The sequence below is a fragment of the Manacus vitellinus genome, unplaced genomic scaffold (genome assembly GCF_001715985.3).
Source record: "Manacus vitellinus isolate BGI_N305 unplaced genomic scaffold, ASM171598v3 scaffold_18_pilon, whole genome shotgun sequence".
NCBI lineage: Eukaryota > Metazoa > Chordata > Aves > Passeriformes > Pipridae > Manacus > Manacus vitellinus.
The window spans coordinates 9,793,364-9,817,928 of record NW_021939324.1 but is presented as its reverse complement, the minus strand read 5'-3'; the positions used below and the strand labels follow the sequence as shown (position 1 = coordinate 9,817,928).

The 24,565-nt window shown below is 38.3% G+C and overlaps 1 protein-coding gene across 1 annotated transcript; it reads right to left on the bottom strand.

Annotated features, from left to right (window-relative positions):
* Positions 1-7,158: 7,158 nt before the first annotated feature.
* HMGCR (3-hydroxy-3-methylglutaryl-CoA reductase) lies at positions 7,159-24,565 on the bottom strand. Its single transcript, XM_008921669.3, has 20 exons — positions 24,546-24,565; positions 21,727-21,922; positions 21,225-21,336; positions 20,574-20,661; positions 20,392-20,476; positions 18,801-18,906; positions 17,346-17,452; positions 16,837-16,953; positions 16,186-16,337; positions 15,086-15,330; positions 14,773-14,942; positions 14,120-14,314; positions 12,933-13,091; positions 12,642-12,799; positions 11,400-11,505; positions 10,281-10,451; positions 9,298-9,438; positions 9,017-9,175; positions 8,594-8,748; positions 7,159-8,445 (listed from the first exon to the last, which is right to left on the bottom strand). Exons 2-20 carry the CDS (start codon positions 21,889-21,891, stop codon positions 8,391-8,393), a joined length of 2,646 nt encoding a protein of 881 aa, XP_008919917.1. The 5' UTR covers positions 21,892-21,922; positions 24,546-24,565; the 3' UTR covers positions 7,159-8,390.

Below are 24,565 nucleotides of genomic sequence, written 5' to 3'. Positions count from 1 at the left end.
CACAGTAGGGTTAGTTCAGATACCTAAAAAATCTAAGAGGACGTCAGCATTCTATTTTGAGGTGGAAATTGCTGCAAAGCTGCAGCAACCTTAAGTATTTTTGCCCCACAGTCTAAGAAACTATGCAATGGTGCCATTCAGAAAATAAATGTTTCCCCAAACTGGTCAACCCCCCTGTAGTTCTCTCCTCACCAATAGTATAAAAAACAACAGAGAAAGAGCTGCTGAGCTCTTTCACTGTGGGCTTGGAGGCTCTGTGGTGCACCTCCATACTTTAAAGGTATCCTAAAAAAACCCTTTTTCTGCAGTTCTTGAAGATAAGATGCAGCAGACAGCAACAACAGCTGATCAGGCAGATGGAGGAGGTGGAGAGAAACAGAGATAGAAATGGAGGGTAAACATGTTATTCCCAGCCACCTACCTAAGTTCTGTTCCGCTCCCTTTAAAACCCTTCTGACTCACCTGTCTGAGTCAGGGAAATAGGACGCCCTTGTGGGCCCAGGCCTTTATCTCAGGTCTGTGTCACAACTTGTCAAGTGCTCAGAGCAGAGCAGACCCATGTTCACACTGAAATAACACCAGCAGTAGGGAGGGTCAGTTAGATGTAAACTGGATGGGAAGTTTCTTCTTCCTTGTTACTAAAACTGGGACTTTCTTTTCTCACTCATCTCACAGGCTTTGGGTCCAAATCCCCACTGTGTCACATCTATTAATCAAAAATGCTTTTAGACTAAGTATACAACATGTTCCATTCATTAATGGTGAATTAAAAACAACAAGTCTTTCACTGTACAATTCTGTGTGCGAGCTTCTTGAAATTAGTTCACAGAACCACAGAATCACTGAAATTGGAAAAGACCCCCAAGGTCTTTGAGTCCAACCTATGACCAAACATCCCCACGTCAGTTAGACCATGGCACTAAGTGCCACATTCAGTCATTTTTTTTAACATCTCTCAGGATGATGATTCCATCACTTCCCCAGGCAGCCCCTTCCAGTGCTTGACAACCCTTTCAGTGAAGAAATTCCTCCTGATGTCCAACTATAAGGGGGGTACTTTTGAATTAGATGATCAATGGAGCATAGAGGCTCCATTGAGAAAGGAATCATATTAGGATGTGAAACCAGCTAGAGTATGGTACAGTGTAACTCCATGGCACAAGCTGATTGTAAGGTCCATTGTGCTTTTTAGCAAGTCAGCTTGATATCTCCTATTATCAGAGCTGAATTCTTCCTTGGTTTTGCTACACATTGCAGGATAGATACATCTACCCTTGAAACACAATGGTAGAGGTCATACACAGGGGTGAGAAAGATGATGATGGGAGGAAGATTTTGTGGGTGGGGGTCGCTCGCCCCTTGCCCTACAAGCAGGGCATGTGCAGACTGTTGCCATGAGGTAATGATTAGGTGGTGTTTGGCTGCCATTCAGGCATCACCTTATCCTGTGTACTGGCCCTACATAGTGTAATGTGGAACTGATAAAATGGGGTGTCAGAGCTGCTGAGCTGAGCGATGCTCATCCTGCCACCGAGCCTGTGTTGCTCCGCGGGGACGCCCGCTAAGCCTGGGCACCGACCAGCTCTGCAGATCCTGACAGCCCTGGCCTGTCCGTGTGGGTAAGCACAGTTTACTGATAGGAAGCAACTGAGAGAACAAACTTTTTAATATCCTTTTAGTGTTCCTTTAATTCCCCTTTTGCTATTGAATATTTTTACATAAATAAGTTGTTCATAGTATTTTTCCTTTAATTTCCCCTTTTACTAACTGATATCGTGTTAATAGTTATCGATAATATTGTGTTAAGATCCCTTTTTGGTATCCCTTTAAACTCCCTTTTTACTAGTTAATATCGTATTATAAATGCTGTTCATAGTATTTGTTTTTAAGGCCACACAATAAGGTAGTTATCTTGTATTTTTTTTAGTTTTTGATTCTTTTTGCTAAGTTTATTATTATTATTACTATTCTCACTGTAATAAAAGATATTTTGTGTGTTTGAATGTTTCTGGCACTTATTTTAATTCCGGACATGTATCCAAATGAACTGTTACACCAACCTGAACCTCCCCTGGTGCAGCTTGAGGCCATTTCCTCTCTTGAGGCCATTTCTCCTCAAATTTGTTGCCTGGGAGAAGCAGCCAACCCCCACCTGGCTTTCAGGTAGCTGCAGAGAGCAATGAGGTCTCCCCTAAGCCTCCTTTTCTCCAGGGTAAACAACCCCAGCTCTCTCAGGTGCTCCTTGTGCACAAGACTTTGATCAGCTCCATTGCCCTTCTCTGGACTCACTCCAGCACCTCAATGTTTTTCTTGTAGTGAGGAGCAATTACTCCACTCAGTTACGTAATAGGCAATTTATATCACAAGTTCATTACACAATTTGCATTTTTTAAAAGCCATCAACAGAATTGCAAGACTAGGATTACTCACTAAATGATTTTCTGTCTGAGATAACTCAGGGGCTGGGTTGTTCTTACCCATTTCACCACAAGCAGTGACGTGTCAATAGCAGAGGCACTGTTGTAAATAAAGGGACTATATAAGCTTACAGCACAGAGAGAGGGAACAAAAAAGTCAGGTAATTGATGACTAATTACCAGACTCAGTGTAATACATGTTATAATTTATTTCTCCCCACCTCACAAAGCAGGAACATTTTCCAAGATAGATGAGCAGGCCAGCCTGGTGGCTTCCAGACTTGGCTCCGTTCCTAAATTTGTATCACCAAAGCAAAAACTGAAGCTGCATGTAGTTTTCTATATTATGTAACTCTGTTCCCTGGATTTTAAATGGTCATTGTTAAATATTAAGAGAGACTGCTGTGAGAAAATTTATTTAGTGAATGTTCAACCCTTTAGACTTACTAATCCCAAAACAATTTCCATATGGGGAAACCAAGATTATTTCTCAAAAAGCACAATTCTGTTTAGCCAGAAACTCTGCCAAACAGCAATGTGCTCCTGATAGACCTGCTCATTTTCCCAGTGTTCACAAAAATAGAACTAATTTTAACTTTTAGAGTTGTTAAACTGGACTAGCTCACTCAGAGCTACATCAACTCTCACATAGAAAAGACGGAGAGTGAGATGTACTACTCTGTGTACCATTACACTGGTACTTGGCTTGTTTCAAGTACCTTTTTCAAAGGGTTTTCACCCTTGGTAGCACATGTACCCTTGGACAGTGTCTATAAGAGGCTTTGGTTGGTTGTGGCTTGTGGGCAAAACACTGTTGGAGCAATCAGTGCTGGGCAGAGGAAGGTTGCAGTATTGCCAAGTGGTTTTGAGGGTGAAGATTTTCTGGGCAGCTTTACATGGTGACTGACTCCTTGGAAGACCACTCTTCTGAGATTCTGGATCGACGATGGCAGCCTGTGGCATACACACACTACGGGATTGACTTCCACTTGCTCTTGGAGACCAATGGTTCATTAAGGGGAAGTAGGAAGCAATTTGGCAAACCAGGTGGAGAGCTAGAAGCTACAAACTCATGTGCTTAGACTTGCACTGAGCATGATAGACTTGCCTAAGTCTGGTCCTTCACTCAGTGGTTCTAGGAGAGACTGGTTATTGGCTTAATTTTTATGGCATGGTTAATTTATTTCATCCTGGTGTTACAGTTTGTGAAAATGGACTGACCTTGTAAAATTCTTCTCCAGAAGAATAAAGTGGCTAAGGAAGGAATTATTTACTATCAGGCTGCTCATACTGGAAGAGAGAAGTTGTAGTTGAAAGTGTTCAAGGCCAGGTTTGATGGGGCTTTGAGCAACCTGAACTTATGTTTTGGGTGGTTGATAAACAAAGAAATGCTTTCCATTCTGCTACTGCTGCCTAGTATGAGCTGCAAGGAGAAAGGATAAAGGGCTGGCTCCTGCTGACACACAGGCTGTGTCTAGTGCACTGTGTCCACGGGAGAGGCCTCCAGGAGGATGCAGGGAGAGGAGGAAAGCTGCATAATTATGTCTTCACTGTGTGCCACATATGGGCCCCATGATGGGAAGAAAGAACCATCAGGTCCATTAGGCTGATGCTTTTTCAGCCTCTGTAATGGGCAGTGTTAGGTTACAGTTGGACTTGATGATCCTAAAGGTCTATTCCAATCTAAACAACTCTGTGATTCTCTGGTCTATGGAAGATGTTCCTGCCCATGGCAGGGGGGTTGGAACTAGATGATCTTTAAGGTCCCTTCCAACCCAAACCACTGTGTGATTCTAAGAGCTGGTCTTTACTCGGCTGTTGTGGATACTAGTGCCAAGATCTATATTTTCTATTTTTGTACAGGCTGTGGCTGGAATGGAATTAGTTGTCTCCATAGTAGCCTGTACAGGGCTGTGTTCTGGATGAGACTAACAGCACTGGTTACATAGCAGCATTTCGGTTGTTGCTGAGCAGTTTGCCCAGCACCAATGTTTTCTTTTTTGTACTTATTTCAGCCCTGCACCTGTTGCCAGTGAGTAGGCTGCAGGTGGGCTAGAGGCTGTGAGGGAACACAGGGGGTCACATCTGATCCTGAGTGACCACTGAGATATTCCATACCCTATGGCACTGTGCCGAGCACTAAAAGCTCTGGGAAAAATATGAGAAGGGGGGAACATTGGTGTTTATGGCATTTGTCCTACCAAGGAACTGATGGTGTGTGGAAGGTCTGCCTGCTGATGGGAATAAACTTTATATTTTGCTTTCCATGAGCAGCTTCATTTTCCTATTAAACAGTCTTTATCTCAGTCTATGAGTTTTCTCACTTTTGCCCTTCTGATGCTCCCCTCTGTCTTGCTGGGACGGGGGTGAGCAACAGCTAAAACCCCCAGAGTTCCCTGAAAGCAGACTGAAGATAAACCAGTAGTGAAGATGCATCACTGGGTAATTTGCAAAAGACCTGGAGCTCTGTAGAGATCAGGTTAGCTTTGGAGGCAGGGCTTCCCCTTCCCACAGGCCGGTATGCAAGGTGAGCCTAGGGCCAGCAGTCATCTCTGGGCAGGAAGAGAAGGTACAGAATTGTCAGTACTAAGAGTGGCACTGGATGCACAGCACTGTCATTGCATTGTGTGTCAGGCAAGGTGGACCTGAGAGGAACACAAGCTTCCCCTGAGGCAACAGAGAGGATCCCAAACCATCATCTTGTTTCAGCAGATATCACTGTGCAGTGTAAACCTTCCCTCACTAAAGCCAAAGAAAAGAGGACAACACCCCAAAAATAGTAAGTGGTGTCCCAAAAGAGAGAGAGATGATAAGGTACCTGAAAAGCACTATGAGTAGCAGTAAGAGCTCTCACAGGACCCCAGAAGGCAGTTGGGAGGAGTAGGAAGACAGCCCACTCACCACAGCTGTATTCACCTTATGAGCAAGGGTCACACTAAGGATGAAAATTGTCCAAACAGTGCCTGTGCACGGACACACCCAGAGCCCAGATGTACTTGCATGCTCCTATGAGAAAGCAAGTGGTCTCCCAGCCATGCTCTTTTCTGGGAACTGGAGTGCCTGCCAGGAACACCTGTGCTAGGGCCTGTGCTGCAGGGCCCCATCCCATCTCCTGGAATCACAGCTGTTGCTTGGAATGCAGCAATGTTGGTGTGCATCCCTGTGCCACAGGCACAGGAGCCGCTTCTTCTGTCACGAAGATTAAGTAACATGCTGTTCACTGGTGAGGTCTTACACCAGCTGAGGGAAATCAAAGTGGGCAACAAGTATGTGGTTAGAAACAGCTGGGGCTGCAGTGCTTGCAGCCTCACAGCTCCAAAACTTCCACACCAGGCAGCAGGAAAGGACTGGTGTGTTACAAGGGAATGTAAATACCAGTAGATTCAGGACATGAAGGAGAGAGGAGTAATCCAGGTAAACAGAGAAGCAAAGCGTTACCAAACACACTATTTTTACTGGTTTTTTCCCTAGGGTTTTAAAATATTTGGGAAACTATATCAATTGTAATAGTACGGCATTTAAGTCACAGCAACTCCAGAAATTTGATTCCAGACAGGTGGTTTGGTTTTGCCAAGGACACAAAACAAACAGCGTAAGATGGTTTCTTGTACTGAAATTGCACACAGATTTGCAGTGATGTTGAGACACTCTACTATGGTGTATGCAGGGGAATGAGACTCATTCAGTTCCCTAAACTTAATGACATGTTTGAAATGGTCATTTTGTACCAGATGCCTCTGGTACAAAACCCATATGGCTGCAGAGACTGAAAAAAGCACATCTGATTAGAGACTGCTGGATATGACTGAGATCAAGGATGGGAGCTGCACTGCATGTGAGGAAAAGAGGGGGGAAGTAGGCTCCAGCAGGAGGCATCTCTAATGCTGCAGTGAGTGAGCTCTCCCCTTGGACAAACTGCCTCATTCAGCTTTGAGGAGAATACATGAGAACATGTCACAGCCCTGCTGTGTTTAGCACTGTACACCAATCATATCTTCCTTAACCTTCTCAATTTAGTTTGTATGTCACTAAGTTGTGAAGTAAGCTTAAAATATCACAAGTAAGCAGATGTCTTTTCCATGGTTTTACTGACACTGAAAAAGTAGTTCTGTACCAAAATGTACACAATTTAGTAATAATACAAAAAGTTAATTCTGCAAGACAGAATGTCAGTTAAATCCACCAAAATGAACACTGAACCACAATTTATTGCCAGAACAGTGTTACTTTAAATAAGATCACTGAATGAACAAAGAAACAAAATATTTCCAGCTTTCCTTAAATAAAAATAGTAGCTATTAGCAACAAAATGCAAGAAGATAAACATTCATGGTATTTAATATTTACATGCCATCATAACATATCTAGCATGTAGTATGGCTTCAAGCCTGCACATCAGCTATATGAGCTCATTACAATGGATATTAATGTGTTGATTTGACAAAGCAACCCATGATTTACACCAAATTTGCACATTAAAGAGCACCTCTGCTAGTCACCCCTTTAGGAATGATGCTGCAGGAAACCCAGTCCAGTCCACTGATTCACTCCACAAAAACTTAAAAAAAAAAGCCCAAACAAACAAACAAAAAATAATAAAAAAAAAAAAAATCGAGCATATCAATAATTTTTCTTCTGTGATTAACTAGGCAGGGCAATGCATTTAGGAATATTCCCAAAGATGAATCAAACCAGAATAAACCAGGGTTTTCTTTATTACAGTAAGAACACCTGAGACTGCTTCACTGGTCCAAGTACAGTATTTTATTAAAAAAACTGCTTGTTACATTAACATGTCATTTTATTGAATTTCCTTAATTAGTAATTTTCATTGAAAAAAGGGTAAGGTTTCTTCTTAAAATAAATACTCCCCCCTTAAAAAGAAAGTTTAAAAGGGAATTGAAACATAATAATAATAATAAAAAAAACCATTTTTTTTTTTAAGAACAGTGTGATTTTCTGGCTTCATTTTACTTCAGCTTAAACAGTGGATACACACCTATTCCTGGGGAATAAGTGACACTGTATAAAAAAAATCCCCAACATAAGGTACACAATGTGTTTGTATACTCCTAAAGAGACTTCTTCTAAACTAAGTGTAAACATCTGGTTTTGACGTGTTTGAATGCACTCCTATCAAAGTTTGAGAAACAGCATTTACTTAAGTGCCTGTCTTGTCTGACAGGTAACTGGTTTTGAGTTACCAGTTTCATTTTTCTACCTGAACAAAGCAACAAAACAGTTGAAGACACTGTTTTTTCCTACTTCAGTACAAATTATATTTAACGGTTCAGAACTTTACAGATCACAAGCTTTACATAAAGGAATAACCTAAATTGTGGAGTTAAAATATTGAACACTGCTTAGCTGAAGCAGCAGCAAATTAAGTACTATATATATAGACAGATTTCTATAAAACTAGTATCATTCAATTAAACTGATAGCCTAAGACCTGTTTTACATGTGAACAAAACTAAAACTAGGAGTTCATCGAAAGTGATGAGGCTTGCCATTACTTAAAAAACCATGCTTATCTAACCAGAAAATAAAATGGCAAGGGCCTGTGCATTAAAGCCAAGTTTACACCAACTTTTTTTGTTTTGTTTTTTTAAACACCCAAAGTACATAACATCACTTTTCAGCTTAGTAAGTACCAGGACCTTGGTAAGCAAAATAATCTCAACCTGTAAAAACCTAAGACTGACCCTTTAAAAAATGATGTGTAAGAATTCCAAAGCCATGTTCAAGACATCTGACAGAATTTCAGTCATGAAGTCACCACTAGCCACTGAAGAAGGTCAAAGGTGTAAACAGTCTCACGTAAGTCTGTTGATCTCTTAGTTTATCTTACACAGACATTATTGAGTTGAAGGCAATCTTCATTCTAAACTTCACAGATTTTGGTTTTTTTTTCCCCTGTGCTCCTTGTCAGTTACTAGAAAAACTCTTCATTTCAAAGCCATTTTAAAGTATTCAAGCTGCCTTCTTAGTGCAGGTTCCTTTAAGATCCTGTAGATTTATTTTTGACCTAATAAAACAGTAAGATAACTAATTAGATAGTTAAAATGTTACACTGCTCTTATGTGTTGCAGTTATTCATGTAATCATCACTGAATCTCATGTACTTATGAGAAGGGAAATACAGCACAAAATTCAAGAAATTTTCCATTTTTTACCTGTTGTGGATCATGTGGCTTTTGACTAGATGCCCAGCTGCCAGAGCTGCCATTAGTGATAATTCCCCTGCCATCACTGTAGCACAGACAATTTTAGCAAGCTGACGGGCATTTTCACCAGGGTTATCTTGGCTGGCACCTTGAACCCCTAACATCTGCAGAGAAATGCAGGCAATATTATGCTGTCAATTTATGCTAAATTTAGTATGAACTTCCAAATTACTAGCTTCAAGTCCCTCTGATGTTATAAACGTCTAACCTTAGAACTGGCTATATGAAAACAATGAATTAGACAATTCTGAAATTTTCATGGAAAACACAGCAAGTTTCAAGGGGCCCCATTCCCGCAACATTACTTGGACATCACATGAAAGTGAGCTTTAATTGAAGAAGCTATGTTGATTTGAGCTTTCTGAATTTTACCTGCAAACAGGCCTGCTGTGGGAGTAAGTTGGTGCCTCCGCCAACAGTCCCTATTTCTATGGAAGGCATGGTGCAGCTGATGTACAGGTCTTCGTTGGTGGAACCAGTGCGCTCCATCAGAGTGATGCAGTTAGAGCTGCCCACATTCTGTGCAGCATCCTTTGGATCAGGAAGGAGAAACAAAACAAATCTGAGACGCTCGAGTAAGTGTTCGATTGAGAATTACTGAACTAATCTGAGTTCAGTAAAAAAAAATCTGAGCTGGTGTAAAACAAACCCACCTGACCACAGGCAATGTAGATGGCTGTCACAATGTTTGCTGCATGCGCATTGTAGCCACCTATGCTTCCAGCCATCGCAGACCCCACCAGATTTTTGTTTATATTGACTTCAACTAGAGCTTCTGTAGTTGTTTTCAATACCTAGACAAAGAGATAGATACATTTTGACTACCCCATTCCTTAAGCAGAAGTAGAAATACTCTATTTATGGTTAATAAGCCCTCACCCCTTGTTTGCTTCTATATGAAATGTGACTCAATCATTATCCTAACTTTTATTTTTGTTCCAAAGGAGACTTTTAAATGCAGGATGTTCCAGTAACAGTGGAAAAGTCAGTGCTAAGGGTTTGGACTTGCACAGGCCTTTGAGAAAAGCTCATAGCTATCTACTCTATTTCAAATTCTCATTTATATTCAGAATAAAATGAACAAAATGAACTTGGCAGAAATATCCCATTAATTCACCATGACACAATAGCAACATTCCTGTCAAGTTGCTCCAGACTCTCAACTCTTCCCAATTTTGCTTTGCGTAAGACTATGGAGCCAAACTCAAGAGTTTCAACAGAAAACACTGTGATACATGGGTAAATAAACATTATGCACAGTAATATAAAATTAAGTGGCACATTTACACTATACTGATTGTATTCTGAAACCTTCAAGTAAGAGATTTACATTGAATTTAATATAAAAATGACCAAAGAGGGTCAAAAGAGAGAGTGTTGTGAGCAAAATTTAAGATATTCCTGCATAACAGGAATAGGAAGTGGTAACACAGATCTGCACTAAGTCTGCAACACTGAGGAAAAAAAAAATAACACTTATGTACTGGAGTTCAATGTCAGTAAATGTAATGATGTACAGGTCTGGGGGTTGAGGAAAAACTTCCCAAATTTACCTAAAACTCTCCAGGCCCACTACAAAAGTTTTGCAGTTTTGAGAAACGTATGTATTTTTATAAACGAGAGAGCAGACACTTACTTCTCTAACAACCTTGGCCGGAATGACTGCTTCACAGACAACAGACTTCCCTCTTCCTTCTATCCAGTTTATAGCAGCCGGTTTTTTGTCTGTACAATAGTTACCACTAATAGCTATAACCTGAAGGTCAGGAAATTCTTCATTCAGCCTTGCCAGTGCTTTTTCAGTACCCTGTTAGGAGCAAAACAGGTAGTAGGCTAAGTTTATCATTATGGTTGCAAAATAAGCTACCCAGGGACAGTGGAACAGTAAGATTAGATTAAGTCTAATCAGATAATCAGTGGAAAAAAAGAACATAATTTCACAAAGAAACATGAAACGGGAGAGAAAAAAATCCAAACTATTTTGACTTTTTTCTAACCACTTTGGGAATTATATGGGGAATAACTGGTTCTTCCCAATATATATGGACTCCCTGGATATATTCTAGGTGCATGGGCATATGGTACCATACTGGAGATACAACATGAACCCAGTGAAACACTACAGGCATTAAATTAATTAACTGTGGATAGTGGAAAGAGCTTCCCTACGGGTAATCAGTAGGAAATCTGTTACATTAGGACTTGTTTTTGACCAGATCCACTTATGTAATGATCCATGTAATGATTATGATTGCCTATTCCATATAAAATGTAAGTCTAAGACTATTAATTTCAAATAGCTCAAGGCATCCCAACAATCCATGGACCACATTTTTCCATGTTTGCATAAAAAAAAACCAAACAACCAAACAAAACTAGAGAACATCCCTCTGCCACTATTCACCACATTCTTAATCCTGTACTTAGAAGGAAGTGATATACACAGTAACAGATGAATTACTGCTAGATAAAATTTTTGGCTCAAAGCAACAGAGCAACCAGTTTAACTTTCCTATATCAAAAGTAATTCCTTTACATAATTGAAAAAAAAATTAGAACACAAAGTTACTTTTTTCTTTCATCATTTTCATCCTATTCTTGTTTACACTTGACAAACACTGGCATTATTTCATAGCACTGCAAACAGCATTATGTCTTGTCTGTCTTTCAGAAGTCAGTCACAGATTAATAGGTTATCTTTACTTTTAAAAGAAATACACATTTATCAAAAATACTTAAGAGAATTGGTCCTTACTTTTGAAATCATATTCATTCCCATTGCATCCCCTGTTCCAGACTGAAAACGGATATAAAGGTTACGACCAGCCAAACTGATGAGAAGTTTCTGTAGGCGGGCAAACCTGCAAGAAAATTTAACTATTACCTATAATCCTCAAGGAAAAAGATAAGTTTTAAGTGGCAAAATGACAGTAAATCATTGCAATACAGAATCACTGAATTATTGATGTTGGAAAAGACCTTTAAGGTCAACAAGTCCAGCCTCTGACAGAGCACTACCTTGTTAACTCAACCCACAGGACCAAGTGCCACATCCAGTTGTTTCTTTAACACCTCCAGTGATGGTGTTTTCTCAGGTAAATACTATAAAAACATTCACTGTAAAAGTGTTCACCGCCTTTTTATGTTTTCTACCACTGGACTTCATGAAATGAAGTAATCTGAGGTGTTAACCAATCCAATTCATTTGTATTCCTTAAAACATCTGTCTACCAGTTATAAACTAACAACGAGGCCTTCAGAAATTCTGCTGTCAGTTTTACTGCAAGGCAAAAGGCATACTTATCTTCAACAGAGTAAGCCCTAAAAGTCACACAAAACCCAGGAAATACTGCATTTAAAAAGCAGCATGAGTTCATTCTGGCCGAAATACAGTGTCAGGCCTGTCATATACTTGCCTGACACTTTCAAGAAACAAAACAGGTGAGGAAATCTCTCTCTGAATCTTCCTAAAGCAAGCAGGTAATCATAAGCCTTAGAAAAAACTCCGGGGCTTAAAATAGACTTATTCTTAGTATTGGTTTACATTTTTTAGCATTTCATTTCTAGCATTAGTTTATCTTGTATTCTCTGGAACCTCATAGATTACTTATCAATATTAGTAGTATCATCTGAAAGGCTAAATACCAAACTTTGAGGGTTTTTTTGCATAGTAACTACTAAATATCAAAACAAGCTTATGCAAAGTTTTTTTAAATGATTAGACAAATTAATATTCTACTAAGTGTTACACAGTGTGAATGTATTTTTTGCTAAAATATAGGTGTTCACCATTATCACTGAATGATGTTTATTGATTGCAACTTCGGTATGTAGGCAGAGTGACTTTTGTTCTCTTAGATACATACTACACAGGATAGTAAAAATGAAGATGTAATTTCCTGTATTGCAGAACTCAAAAAAAAACCAATTAGGAGTTTTCTATCATTCACAGAAGTCTTATGTTGGGCAATGAAGCTGGAATAGCCATTGTACTAACCTACTTGTGCTGTCAAAAGCTTCCTTCATTATTTTAAAGCCTTCAGGGCTCTCAAGCCAAACCTTCACCTCTGCAGCCTCACAGGCAGTGGGTAGCCTTACAACAGGTCCTCGAGTCATCCCATCTGCAAGAATGCGGCTACTTGCTCCTCCACCAAGCTAAAAACCAAAGCAGAAGGGAAACACAGTAAGATTACTGAAATTTTGGGGTTTAGGAAGTCAAAAACATGCGTTATACAACCCCAAGTACATTTTATAACATAGGACGTTTTTCTAGTCAAACAATACTTACACATATTGCTCTACATCCTCTGTTTGTGCTTGCTACAAGACATCCTTCTGTTGTTGCCATTGGCACCTGAAACTCTTTGTTATCCAAAAACAGTGGTCCTGCTACACCTACAGGAATAGGCATATATCCAATCACGTTTTCACAGCAAGCTCCCATAACCTTAAAAAACCATACAAAACAATCATTAAGGTTACACTGCAGTGGTTCAGTACAGCATGCCACATACTATGCCTGACATACGTACCTGACTACAACAACATATCTTAGTAAAAAAACCACAAACCTACCCATAAAGCAACTAATTCCCACCTCAAGAAGTTAACAGCTACAGCTGCCAACAGCTAATACTATTCAAGTGTAGGCAGATGTACCAAATTTCATAGAGTCTTAAATGTTATTAAAAAAACCCTTGTATTGTTAAATTAATTTTAAATAATCTTCAGTTTTAACTTGAGCTCAAAGTAGTATTATTCAGCTGAACTGTAGCTCAGTATTAGTAGAATTCTGCATTTCTGAGATAAAGCAGCTGCATACTTTGATAGGAAATATTTTTTGGATAACCTGCAAAACTCGCCCACCTCCCTAGGTGGTGTTTAGAAACATCAAGAGCAATAAAAGGAAGTTTATGTTTGCCTTTTATTTTTCCTTCTACATCAGTTTTGACCAAGCTCATTGTTAATTCACGTGCATCACTGCGTATTTATTTCACAGGATCACAGACTACGGTTTGAATTGGAAAGGACCATAAGGACCACCCAGTTCTAACCCCTCCTGGGACACCTTCCACTAGACCAGGTTACTCAGAGCCCCACCCAACCTGGTCTTGAACACCTCCAGGGATGGGGAGTCCACAACCTCTCTGGGTAACCTAGTCCAGGGTCCAGCACCCTCACAATAAAGAATTTCTTTCTAACACCTTATACCCTCCTTCAGCTTAAGGTCCCTTGTCCCTTGTGAAAAGTCCCTCTCCAGCTCTCTCGTAGGTAGGCTCCCTTCATACTGGAAGGCGTTATAAGGTCATCCTAAAGCCTTCTCTTTTCCAGGATCAACAACCCCAACTCTCTCAGCCTGTCCTCTCAGAAGAGGTGTTCCAGCTCGCTGATCAACTTAGTGGTTTTCCTCTGGACTTGTTCATGTGTTTGGAAAATCGTTTTACAATGAGTTTTGCTTGTCTACCTTTTACTTACCAAAGAATAATTATAATTCCTATAAGGAAGATATTGCAAAGATGAAGGTTCAGGGAGTTTCTTGGATAACATCTGTCTGCGAATGGACACACCTCGCTCCTGAGTTTCCATCAGGGTTTCCAGTTTGTATGCAGGAATATGCTTAGCATTAACTAAGCTGATAACCTCAGCATCAGTTAGAAATTTTGCTCCTTCCTGGAAATATAAAAGAAGAAGAGAGAAAATTAGATTCTCTTGGTGAAAATCCTTTTTAATGTTTCCAAACAAAAAAGGGTAACAACTTTCCTTTGATATTATCTGAATACAACTACAGGAGTCAACTGCCAGCACTAGGTTTTACAGTAGGCCAGGATGTGATCAAAAACTTTTATGATCAGACACCCACCTACACATGTACATGAGGAAGCTTCAATGAATGACAATCCCTCCTCCCTCCCATCTCAACTGACTTAAGGTGAAATAACGCACTAAAGGGTTTTGTTTTATTTGTGGCTCCCATGCACTCCCAAGTTATTAATGTAATGTAATTCTCTGGAGAATGACACTACAACCAGTGGGAACACGTAAAAGCTGCAAAATGAACTCTTAAGAATTCTTAAATCAGCCATTGCAGTAGAGGTTAAATAAAAGAGAAAAAATTTATTTTGCCATACCTGTGCATTTCCAAGTATACGAACACATTCCTCAATAGAACGTGGCTCTTTAGGTAACTCAATTTCTTCCTCTTTTTCATTAACAAGTGAAGAAGTTTCCACAGGGCTGCAACTGCCAACTACAAATGTAGCCTTGGTTGATGACTCCAATACAGGTTTTATGACTTCAGCTGCACAAAGACAATTAAAAGGAACTCTGGTTTACAAAATACTTAAGTTTTGGTACTAAATACAACATGTTACAACAGATTTCACTATTTATTCCTAATATTTATGAATAGGTTCAGACTTCAAAATGATAAGAATTACCTACCATTTCCATCTTTGGGAATGAAAGCTTCTTCCACTGTGTTAGATTTCTGATTGTTTTTCAGAAGTACAGATTGCTTCCTGCAACAATTCTCAGGGACCTTTTTCTGGACCATCACAGGAGATGTTATGGGATTCTTCAGAGAGAGGGTAGATTCAGTCTCTGCTTGCTCAAAGAAAATGTATTTGACGGCAAGGAGAAGGGCTAATCCAAGAGTGATTACTTGCTCAATATCCATACTGGCCATTCTAAAAGAGACAGATCAGAAAGTAAATACACAGTATATACAATTCATTTTTTATAACAGCATTCTGACATACAAAGAGTAATTATTTCACCATAATTTACAGCTGCAGAAATCCCAGTCAAAAGATATTTTCTACCAGGACATCTAAGTACACTAGGTTAGGCTAGAGAAATAATTCTTCATGTTATTAACAACACAAAAATTTTCAGATGTCATTAAAGAGTAACCTAAATCTGGCTAAAAAGCAGTCCCAATAAGAAAATGACTGTAAAAGATGCAGTAACAGCTACATCAAATTGATGTAACACCTAGCCCCTAATGACAGGATAGTTTCATTTATCATCCTCTACTGATAATGACTACTATGATGCAAGATGAACTGCTAAGAGGGGAAAAAAAATCCCACCTAAAACAGAGAGTTCTGAGTTTTCAGAAGTAACATGAAATCACACATGCCACTAACTTGAGCTGAGCTGAAGGAAAAGCCACAGTGGCATGGCTTTTGCACTTTTTGCACTTAAGTGTGAATGGTCAGAAGCTCTGCATAAATAATTACCCTAGTGCAGTTAAAAAATTTATTTTCTAGTGTACTCTGAAAAGTATCAGGGCTAGTGGAAAAGAGAACACTTTGATGCATACAGGACAGCTGGCTCAATCATATTCTTGACTACTTCAAAGAGATTGGACAAATGGCATATTATTGAAGCATTTCCTCTGAAATGTCATCTCTAGTTCCAGGAAGTCCTACAGTGGTCCAATCTGTGACTCTTTTAAGTGTTGTGCTCTAGGACAATGAGCTTGGCAGTATTAGAGGATACACCCCAACCAAGGAAACACACTCTGTGAAGTCACCCACCGAGAAAGGTAGAACTGCCACAGGGAAACATTAGGTTCAATTCTCTTTGGTGCATTCTCATCCAATCCCACTGAATTTTCTACAGTACTGTTTTGAGCAGCTGGTTCCGCTATCCAACGACTGTGGGCATGAACAAGAACCAAACCCAGCGACTGTATCAAAAACAAAAACCAAATATTAATTTTTCAACTGTAACTTGGTATCTAGCCTGCTAAGAGTAAATATTGTCCTTTCTTTGGGTTTTTTTGTGCTTTTTTTTCCCCCCATGCCTCAAAAGTCTAAAGCTAACAGCTGATTTTCTACACCTCTCATTAACACCCTTTTTGGCCTACGGTAACATTGTTGTACAGTAGCTTTGGATGTGTCCCACCCACATTCTTCCCCTTGCTCAAGAAATAAGCAGAGGAAGGTGAGGATACTGGAAGGATAAGAGGGAGGGAACTGTACACATAAAAAGCCCCAAGTGTTTGGCACAGAAACGGCATAGGCAGGAAGATGATAGGGTTACATACAGGAGAAGTTATTAAAATCTACCACTGCAAATTGAACTAATGTGATGCAGAATACGAGTCTATGGGAAACAAAAGCTTGATTCGTTCCATCAGAACACCTCACTGACTGCATAACTACAGGTGCAAAAGAGCCACAAACCATTATCATTTTGACCCTCTGTGTTACAGGATTTGGTTTATTCTCTTCTTCTTCCAGAACACGAGCAAAATGGCTGAGCTGCCATATAGGGCGCCCTTCACGACTCTCTCTTGAAAGCTGCAAAGTATAACATAATTTAAAAATGGGTCACATATAGTACATATTAGAAGAACCAACAAATAAGCTTCAGCACTGCACTTTTATTGATCGTTGAGAAATTACCAACAAAAGAGTCAGACTACAGTCTACTGTCCAGACAATGCTAAGACTTTCAATAGTGAAAAATGCTGAACAGACAATAATTTACAATGTAATTTGTTTACTCTTCTTTAGGTCAGAACTCCTACTATTGAGTGTGACTCATTTACAGTGACGTTTACAAGTTACTGTCACTAGTTCACCAGTGAAGGAAGACAAACATGTCATGTAACTCTGTGATAAAATATATAGCCTATAAGTAGCACAGGGGCTGAATACTAAGCTTGATGTTGTCTTGAAGTTGGTCTTACCTCCAATACCAAGGACACACAAGCTGGAAAGAAGGTCATGAAGACAAAGTAGTTGGCAAGAACAGACATACAGCCAAAGCAGCACATAATTTCAAGCTGCCGCACACCTAAATAAAAAGACATTTTTACATTTGAATATGCAATGGGCTATATTGAAGAAGTGCTGCAGAACTAAGCAAGAAATCACTAAACTGACACTGCAGATTACAGAAGGCATTGTCTAGATTAATGAAAAACAAGCACATTAAGCCCTAGTTATTGTGCACTGGTTTATTCTAAGCACAATATATGTTTATGTATTGACAGAAAACTTTATTTTAATATGTCATTCTAAATGTATACAATAAATTTCACCAAGATTTTAAAGCTTCACACTAAAAGCTTGAAACTCCTTACTTACCTAAGCAAAGAACAAGTAGCCAACATTATGTATTTAAATCTTTTTTGAAAGATGGCCAATTAAGTGTTCAGGCAATAAGAAACAGTATATACACTGCCTACTCTTCAATAAGTCTGGTATCCAGAAAAAGACAGCCATGCTGCACATGCATTACCGAACTGCCTTAGTAAAGATGAAAGAGCTAACAGTATAAAATGAACTATATGCAACATCAAAATGGTTTTTTTCCCTAAGATGTAAACAAGAGAAAAACTTATTAACACACAATACTGTGAAAGATCCAAAAGTTGCAGAGCAAGTGCTTTGGAAGATATCTTTAAAGTATGTGAAACAGGTGGGAAAAAAACCAAACCAAGCCACATTAAAAACAACATATAAAAATAAACATGCAAGCAAAACCCCACTTTAGTCTTAACTATGGAACCTCAATTTATTTTACAAAGAATTTAGTTATTTTCATGTGAAAGTCCTTTGCTTACTACACTTAACTATTCTCTTTTTAACAGAAAACCAACTGCTACTGCACACAGAACTGATGAAGATCATAGAGTGCATGTGCTGCCCAGTATGCCAACCATATCCTGGGCTGCATCAAAAGCAGCACAGCCAGGAGGCTGAGGGAAGGGATTCTGTCCCTCTACTCCAGTCTCCTAAGACCCCACCTGGAGTGCTGCATCCAGCTCTGCTGCCCCACCGTGACAAGGACATGGACCTGCTGGGACAGCCCAGAGAAGAGACACTAAGATGTTAACAGGAGTGATGGGAACAATATGAAGATATTAATTTTATGAAAGTAGCTGCACTGAAGTCCATTCCTACTGCACCATGGTCAAGGAAAGCCATTATCTGTATTTCAAACTTTGGTTTAACATGTACATATTATTTATACTAGCAAGAAACTAGTAAAAATGGGCTAATCAGGAAGGCAAATAAAGAGATTAGGTCACTCCACTCTCATGGGTAACATCTATGATGTAAAACTCTCAATATCTCAACGTCTCTCAAATAGTCTTTTTTAACTGAAAATATTTGAACTTTCAGACTATATGGCTCACCTGACATGGTACCAACACCAATTACAAGACACTCCACAAGTGCATCCAGTGTAAATGTAGGGCCTAAAATTGCCATCCCCCGTGAAATATTTTCTCTGACTTCATCCTAGAAAGAAAAATTTCTGTCCATTAACATGAAAACAAAAAGCAAATTAAGTTTATGACATAAAGTGATTAGTAAACTGAGTAGTATTATGGTGATAAAGCCTTGTAAAACATATATTGAAAACGAACTCCTATGAGAAAGCATATAGAAAATGCATTCTATTTCTTCTAAGTTAACATACTTTGACAGTTTTTAGTCACAGATTTGTCTACCTTTGTCCATCAGTGTTATAGAAGCTTAGAATACTGATGAGGCAGAGACTCTACACTAAATTCAGAACAAGACTTCTACATTTTAAGACATAAAGAAGCCACTTGTGTCAAGGCATTTCAAAATTTCTTGCAACCGCATATCGGTACCCTAACTACTATTACTTTATTATTTTATTATTTAACTCTCTAGACTCAGATGATAGAAAAGAGCACGCAAAAACCACTAAAATTTTGCCTGGGGGGAAAGGGATTTCCTCCAGCAGGCAGGCATGGCAAACTCTAGAGTTTGCTGCTGTTTTTCTGGTGGTGTTGTTTTTGGGGTAAGAAGGGGAGAAAACTGTAGGAAAAACATATTTGTGAAATATTTTCTTGAAAATCAGTAAAAAATTCTGTACTTGCAATTATCATCAAATAATACAGAACACGCTATAACAATATCACATATATAGAAAATGTGCAACATAATATACACTACATTAAAATATAATAGACAATATTTTGTCACAATTAATATGCTCAAAGACCACATACAGTATTTTGTAAGTATAAATTAATTGCAAGAAATACACTTTTACTTCTGAACTTAAGAGTATTAGCAAAAAAACATTACTAGGTATGACAAGCAAAGTGTCCTGTCAATCCCTCCTATTGTGCTGTGTTAAATGCACTAGAGCATGACTATTCCTGTCTGCACATATGCTCCATCCGCTAAATATTTGGTCTAGAAATATGCTTTTTTTCCAGTAGCAGCACTGTAAAATTACATGTCTCTTTATCTACTGTTCCTGAGCCCTAAAAATTAACTTTTTTATATCAGTAACTGTTTTAGGGAAAACTTTGGCCTAGGAACATTAGCCTCCTTAGAAGAGCTGTAAGCACTGCTGGTTTTAAGTTCTGATTTTATAAAGTCACACTCATACTTAGTGCACATGACTGTGCACACTAATTTAAACGGCGTTACTACTCACTTGAACACTGATCTGGCTGGAAGACAAGAGAACACAGAATCTGGATAAAATCTGATCCTTTTGACATTTATATATCACCAAGACAGTATTCCCCTGTATGTCTCTCCACCTGGATTATTCATATATAATTATAAAATTGGTTGGCTTGGAAGGGACCCTCAAGATCATCTAGTTCTAACCCCCAGCCATGGGATAATGTTCAGTTTAGAAAATTAAACTTAAAATCTCCATCGCAAAACAAAAAAAGCCCCAACAAAGTAGAACACCAACCAACAAACAAAGCCCTCAAGAAGAAACCCCCTGACCTGTGAGTTGGAACTGAGAGCAAATTTGGCTAATGCACTTGCTCTTGACAAATCAATCAGGAGCAGGAAGAATGGTAAAGCTTCACTGAAAAAAAAAAAAAGAGGCAAATGTTAAACTTCAAGGTTTATTGTACAGGAAAAAAAAGCAAGCAAGAAATCAAGAATAACAATTCATTACTTACTTTAAACCTGTCAATTCTTTATCCAAGAAGTGAATTACCACTGTACTAAAAACAAAACTTGAGAAGATTGTAAAGAGGCCAGCGATACCTTTAAAAAACAAGAGAACAGGAAATTTTTGGTGTACATAGAGAGAGAGAGAGAGAGAGAGAGAGAGAGATAAGGAGGAGGAAAAAAAAAGGGAAAAAAAGAAAAAACACACCTTTAGATCAATAATAACAAATGCAATTAATAATAACTCTTCTCTCTCAGAGTGTATTAACAGCAGTCAAAATACAAACTGAAGCACATGCTGTTTTCATAGATATTTAAAACTCAAATTTGTACTGCATTCAAAGACTCAGAGATAAAAGCCATAAATCTTCTCAATTTATTTCAAGCAAAATTAAAACTGGCTTAAACAGCTCTATAACTTTAAGTGATTCACACGACAGTTATTTTAAGAATTAAATTTCCAGTGTTTGTATAATCTTACAACCTTTCATTAAAAAAAGCACTTTGATAAATGTAAAACGTCTTCTGCTATGTAACAATTAAAATAATGCTTTCTTGAACATAAGGATTAAAGTGTTAATATTTGTTACCAATTTATGTAAAAAAAACCCACCAACAATTAAAATGCATACAACAAATATAGAAGTCAGACACAGTACCTAAAATGTATTTTGATCCAAGCTGCCTTAGGTTCTGAAACTGGAAATAAATATAAAGGATTGCTATACAGCGTGTGATTGTCAGGATGATGATGTCACTGCTCAGAACATCCTGTTTGAAACACAAAGAAATTTAGTTAGCTTTTACAGTAAGAAGTAACTTCTTAAGTTTCAGTAATAAAAGATTCCATTGTGAAGCTGCACTAAAAATGAAGTTTCAGAATAACATAAGTATCACTGATAGTCTTGTCTTAAAAAACTAAAATATGAAAATCCTTGTTCACTAGACACTGTGCAGATGAATGTTAGGTTTAACGAAACCCATCTGTACTGCATCACTGTTTGCATACTACTTTAATATCCACGATTAAAAAATAAGGCAATAAAGAAGTTTCTGCATAGATACTTTACTCCTAATACATCACACCCTCATCTTATTCTACAGAAAACCCTGGATCTACTGATTAACCCCAAGTACAATAAAATTAATTCTAATACTTACTTCTTCAAGTTTGGGGCATTCATAATTCCAGCCACAGATCTTATCATTCCCAGTGAACATCTTCATAGACATCATACAGATGGTAAGAGTCACTGTTCCCACAATGACTTCCCATGGATGAGAGGCTACAAAAAGGCCATGCATTCGAAATAGTCTGGACAACATTTTCAAGACTGTTCTTCTACACTTAGCAATCCTGTAACAAAGGAATATTTTGTATGTTAGCAAGTCTGACATTCAGTGAAAAGACAGAAATCTACACATTCCTGCAAGTCATCTTCCAGGAAAAAAAAGCAAAACTACTTAAGTAACAGACGAGTGAGGAAAGTAATCTTCACCTTTCAACCTTCCACGTAAACCACATCTATTTCTAAGATTCCAAAATATAATACAATCTGCTCCTGCCTTCTCAACCTGTTTTTAATACAAATCTGCCCTGTTTCTTCAAGGTCTTGCTGGTAAGTCCTCACTACTCTCACATCCCTCAGTATTGCACAATTCCAATACACTTTTCACTTCTTGTTTTTACCATCTATATAAGCACTCACCAAATTCTGTTGCTTCTTTGTACACATTCTTCCCATCAAAAGTATTGCTGAACCATAAAAATTACCAATTAACCATTACTGGTAATGCTCAACAGCAAGAATTGCAATGTTATCTCTCTGGCTGCATTTTCTCTACTTTCTGTTCAATATTATTCTGTGACACAAATTAATTACATTCAAAAAAGTGTTCCTTCTTCATCTCAAGCATGCAAGTCCTCACATACAGTATTCTCTGACAGTTATCTTCTACCCATAACTAATTCCCAGGTTATTGGTGCATTCCATCATCCCTTTGCTTCCATAACAAACATTTGCCAAAAATTCTCACAGCTGTGTTTCACAGAACTAAAAACATGGACATTCTTCACATCCTTCAGACCCCATCCTAGTCTATTTGCTGTGTGTTGTACCTTTACATAAGTTTATTGAGGAAACAAAATGTGGTAACATTCTCTCTTAAATGCATTAATAACTGGAGTTTCCTTTTCTCATTACACAAAAACACCTTACAAAACTGCATTATAAAGTTAAAAAAATCCTTAATAGTAGTCTGGTTAACAGAGACAATCTGTAATTCAGTATTTACATGTACCAACTTAGCACTCTAAAGATTTCCATAGAAGACTGAGAGCTGTACACACTGCCACTTCAAAGTGGCTTAAAAAAAAAATCCCTTTGCATTGCTTTAAAAGTAACAATCCATCCACTGGGCTTCTGGTATTATTCTTCTTGCTCAGACATCAAAAATGAAGCTGAACTTCAATGAAGAAAATAACAAGGCAAAACTATCTGATTAAGTGTTCCTGAAGATACCAGAATCATCTTGGTTTCCTACCAGCGCTGATCTCAATCACATGAGCACCAATAGCACTGATCTATTTCTCTTTATCCTTCCACAGGGAAGGTGTGGACAGACATTTGTGCTTCATGGAACCAAGTGCGGAAAACGATTGAGAGGACTGCCTTCTTTATGAATAAATTATTTCATTTCCTGACAGAAAGCTTTTTAAGAATAAAATTAAAAACCAAAAGCAAACATCTCCTTTATAAAGTAGTTAACCCTTCTTTTTCCCTCTATAGTATAATCTACATTCTGGTTTGTAAATTTATGTTGCCACCAAGCTGTACCAAAGTGGTATCATTTTTCCTCAGCAGAATGGAAGGTATTTTTTAATTAGAAAAACATTACCAGAGAAATACCTCAGTGCTGAATATTTCAAAACAACACAAAAAATAGGAAAGGCAAAACAACATTCTTTGAAAATACAAATACTTTTGAATGTCACTCTGTTTCAGGAAAATCAGAACTAGCAGTTACTACATGACTTTTACAGAGTCGTACTAGTAGTACAGGTAATACAACTAATTCTGAGAGTTGGAATGATTATCTGGCCATGAAAAAAATAAATAAACTAGTAGGGCTAGAAAGATTTCAAAATCTTTTTTCAGAAATTATTTGTCACGTTTCTACACAAAAACAGTAAAATGGCTTCACATAAATCAATTAGAGGAAAAAAGTGCACAAATTAATTTATGAAAATAATTATCCATAATATCTTAGGTTTTTTATTAACTGCTGCTATGAAATAGAGGATGCCTCATGGCTGATCTTGGGGTTAACTGAATGATACTAACTCCTAATCTAAAAGGATTCTTTAAAGCTTTCATGTTAGTTTAACCTGCCTGAAGTACATGGTGGTTTTTGCTATGCAGTTGACTTTTCTTGAAAATATTCATGATTACACACACTGATTCTGCATTACAGTGGTGTAAAATAAAAAAGTCAATGCATAACATGAGCTCATATTTCTGTTTGAAATACTTACAGTTACACTGACTCATAGCTTGAAATTAGTAAGACATAACGTTAAATATAAACCCAAAAGTTAACACTGAAGTAATTCTGCTAAGTTTCAAAATGGTGGTACAAAAAGGGTGCTTTATAAATCCCGCTTGCCTTTGTTTTCGACCTGGGAAATCAAAACAGAACACAAAATACAAACAAAACCCAGCTGCAACTCCTCCAAACCAGTGTAAAAAGCAAACTAGACCAGTCGTATGTAATGCTTCAGAACAATTACCTATCACGTAACTGTACGACTAGTCTGTTAAATACCCAAGGTTTGTCACCCAGCTCTAAGCTCAGAGTAGTCCTCTGCAACACCATCAATGAGATCAGCACAAATTTCCCATCTGTTGCGGGCTGACTCAGCAACAGCTACAGGAATCCAGCGGCAAAAGCAGCCGAACGGGAATTTGTGCGGAGCTCACCTGAACCGCAGACACAGGGT

What these genes read in the sequence shown, in the direction of transcription:
- HMGCR (XM_008921669.3), bottom strand. Translation starts at nt 21,891, where the DNA reads ATGTTGTCCAGACTATTTCGAATGCATGGCCTTTTTGTAGCCTCTCAT. An exon ending in TGGATCAAAATACATTTTAG is followed by an intron (nt 20,662 to 21,224) that starts GTACTGTGTCTG and finishes TGTTTTTTAAAG; the next exon opens with GTATCGCTGGCCTCTTTACA. An exon ending in GAATGAATATGATTTCAAAA is followed by an intron (nt 10,452 to 11,399) that starts GTAAGGACCAAT and finishes TGCTCCTAACAG; the next exon opens with GGTACTGAAAAAGCACTGGC.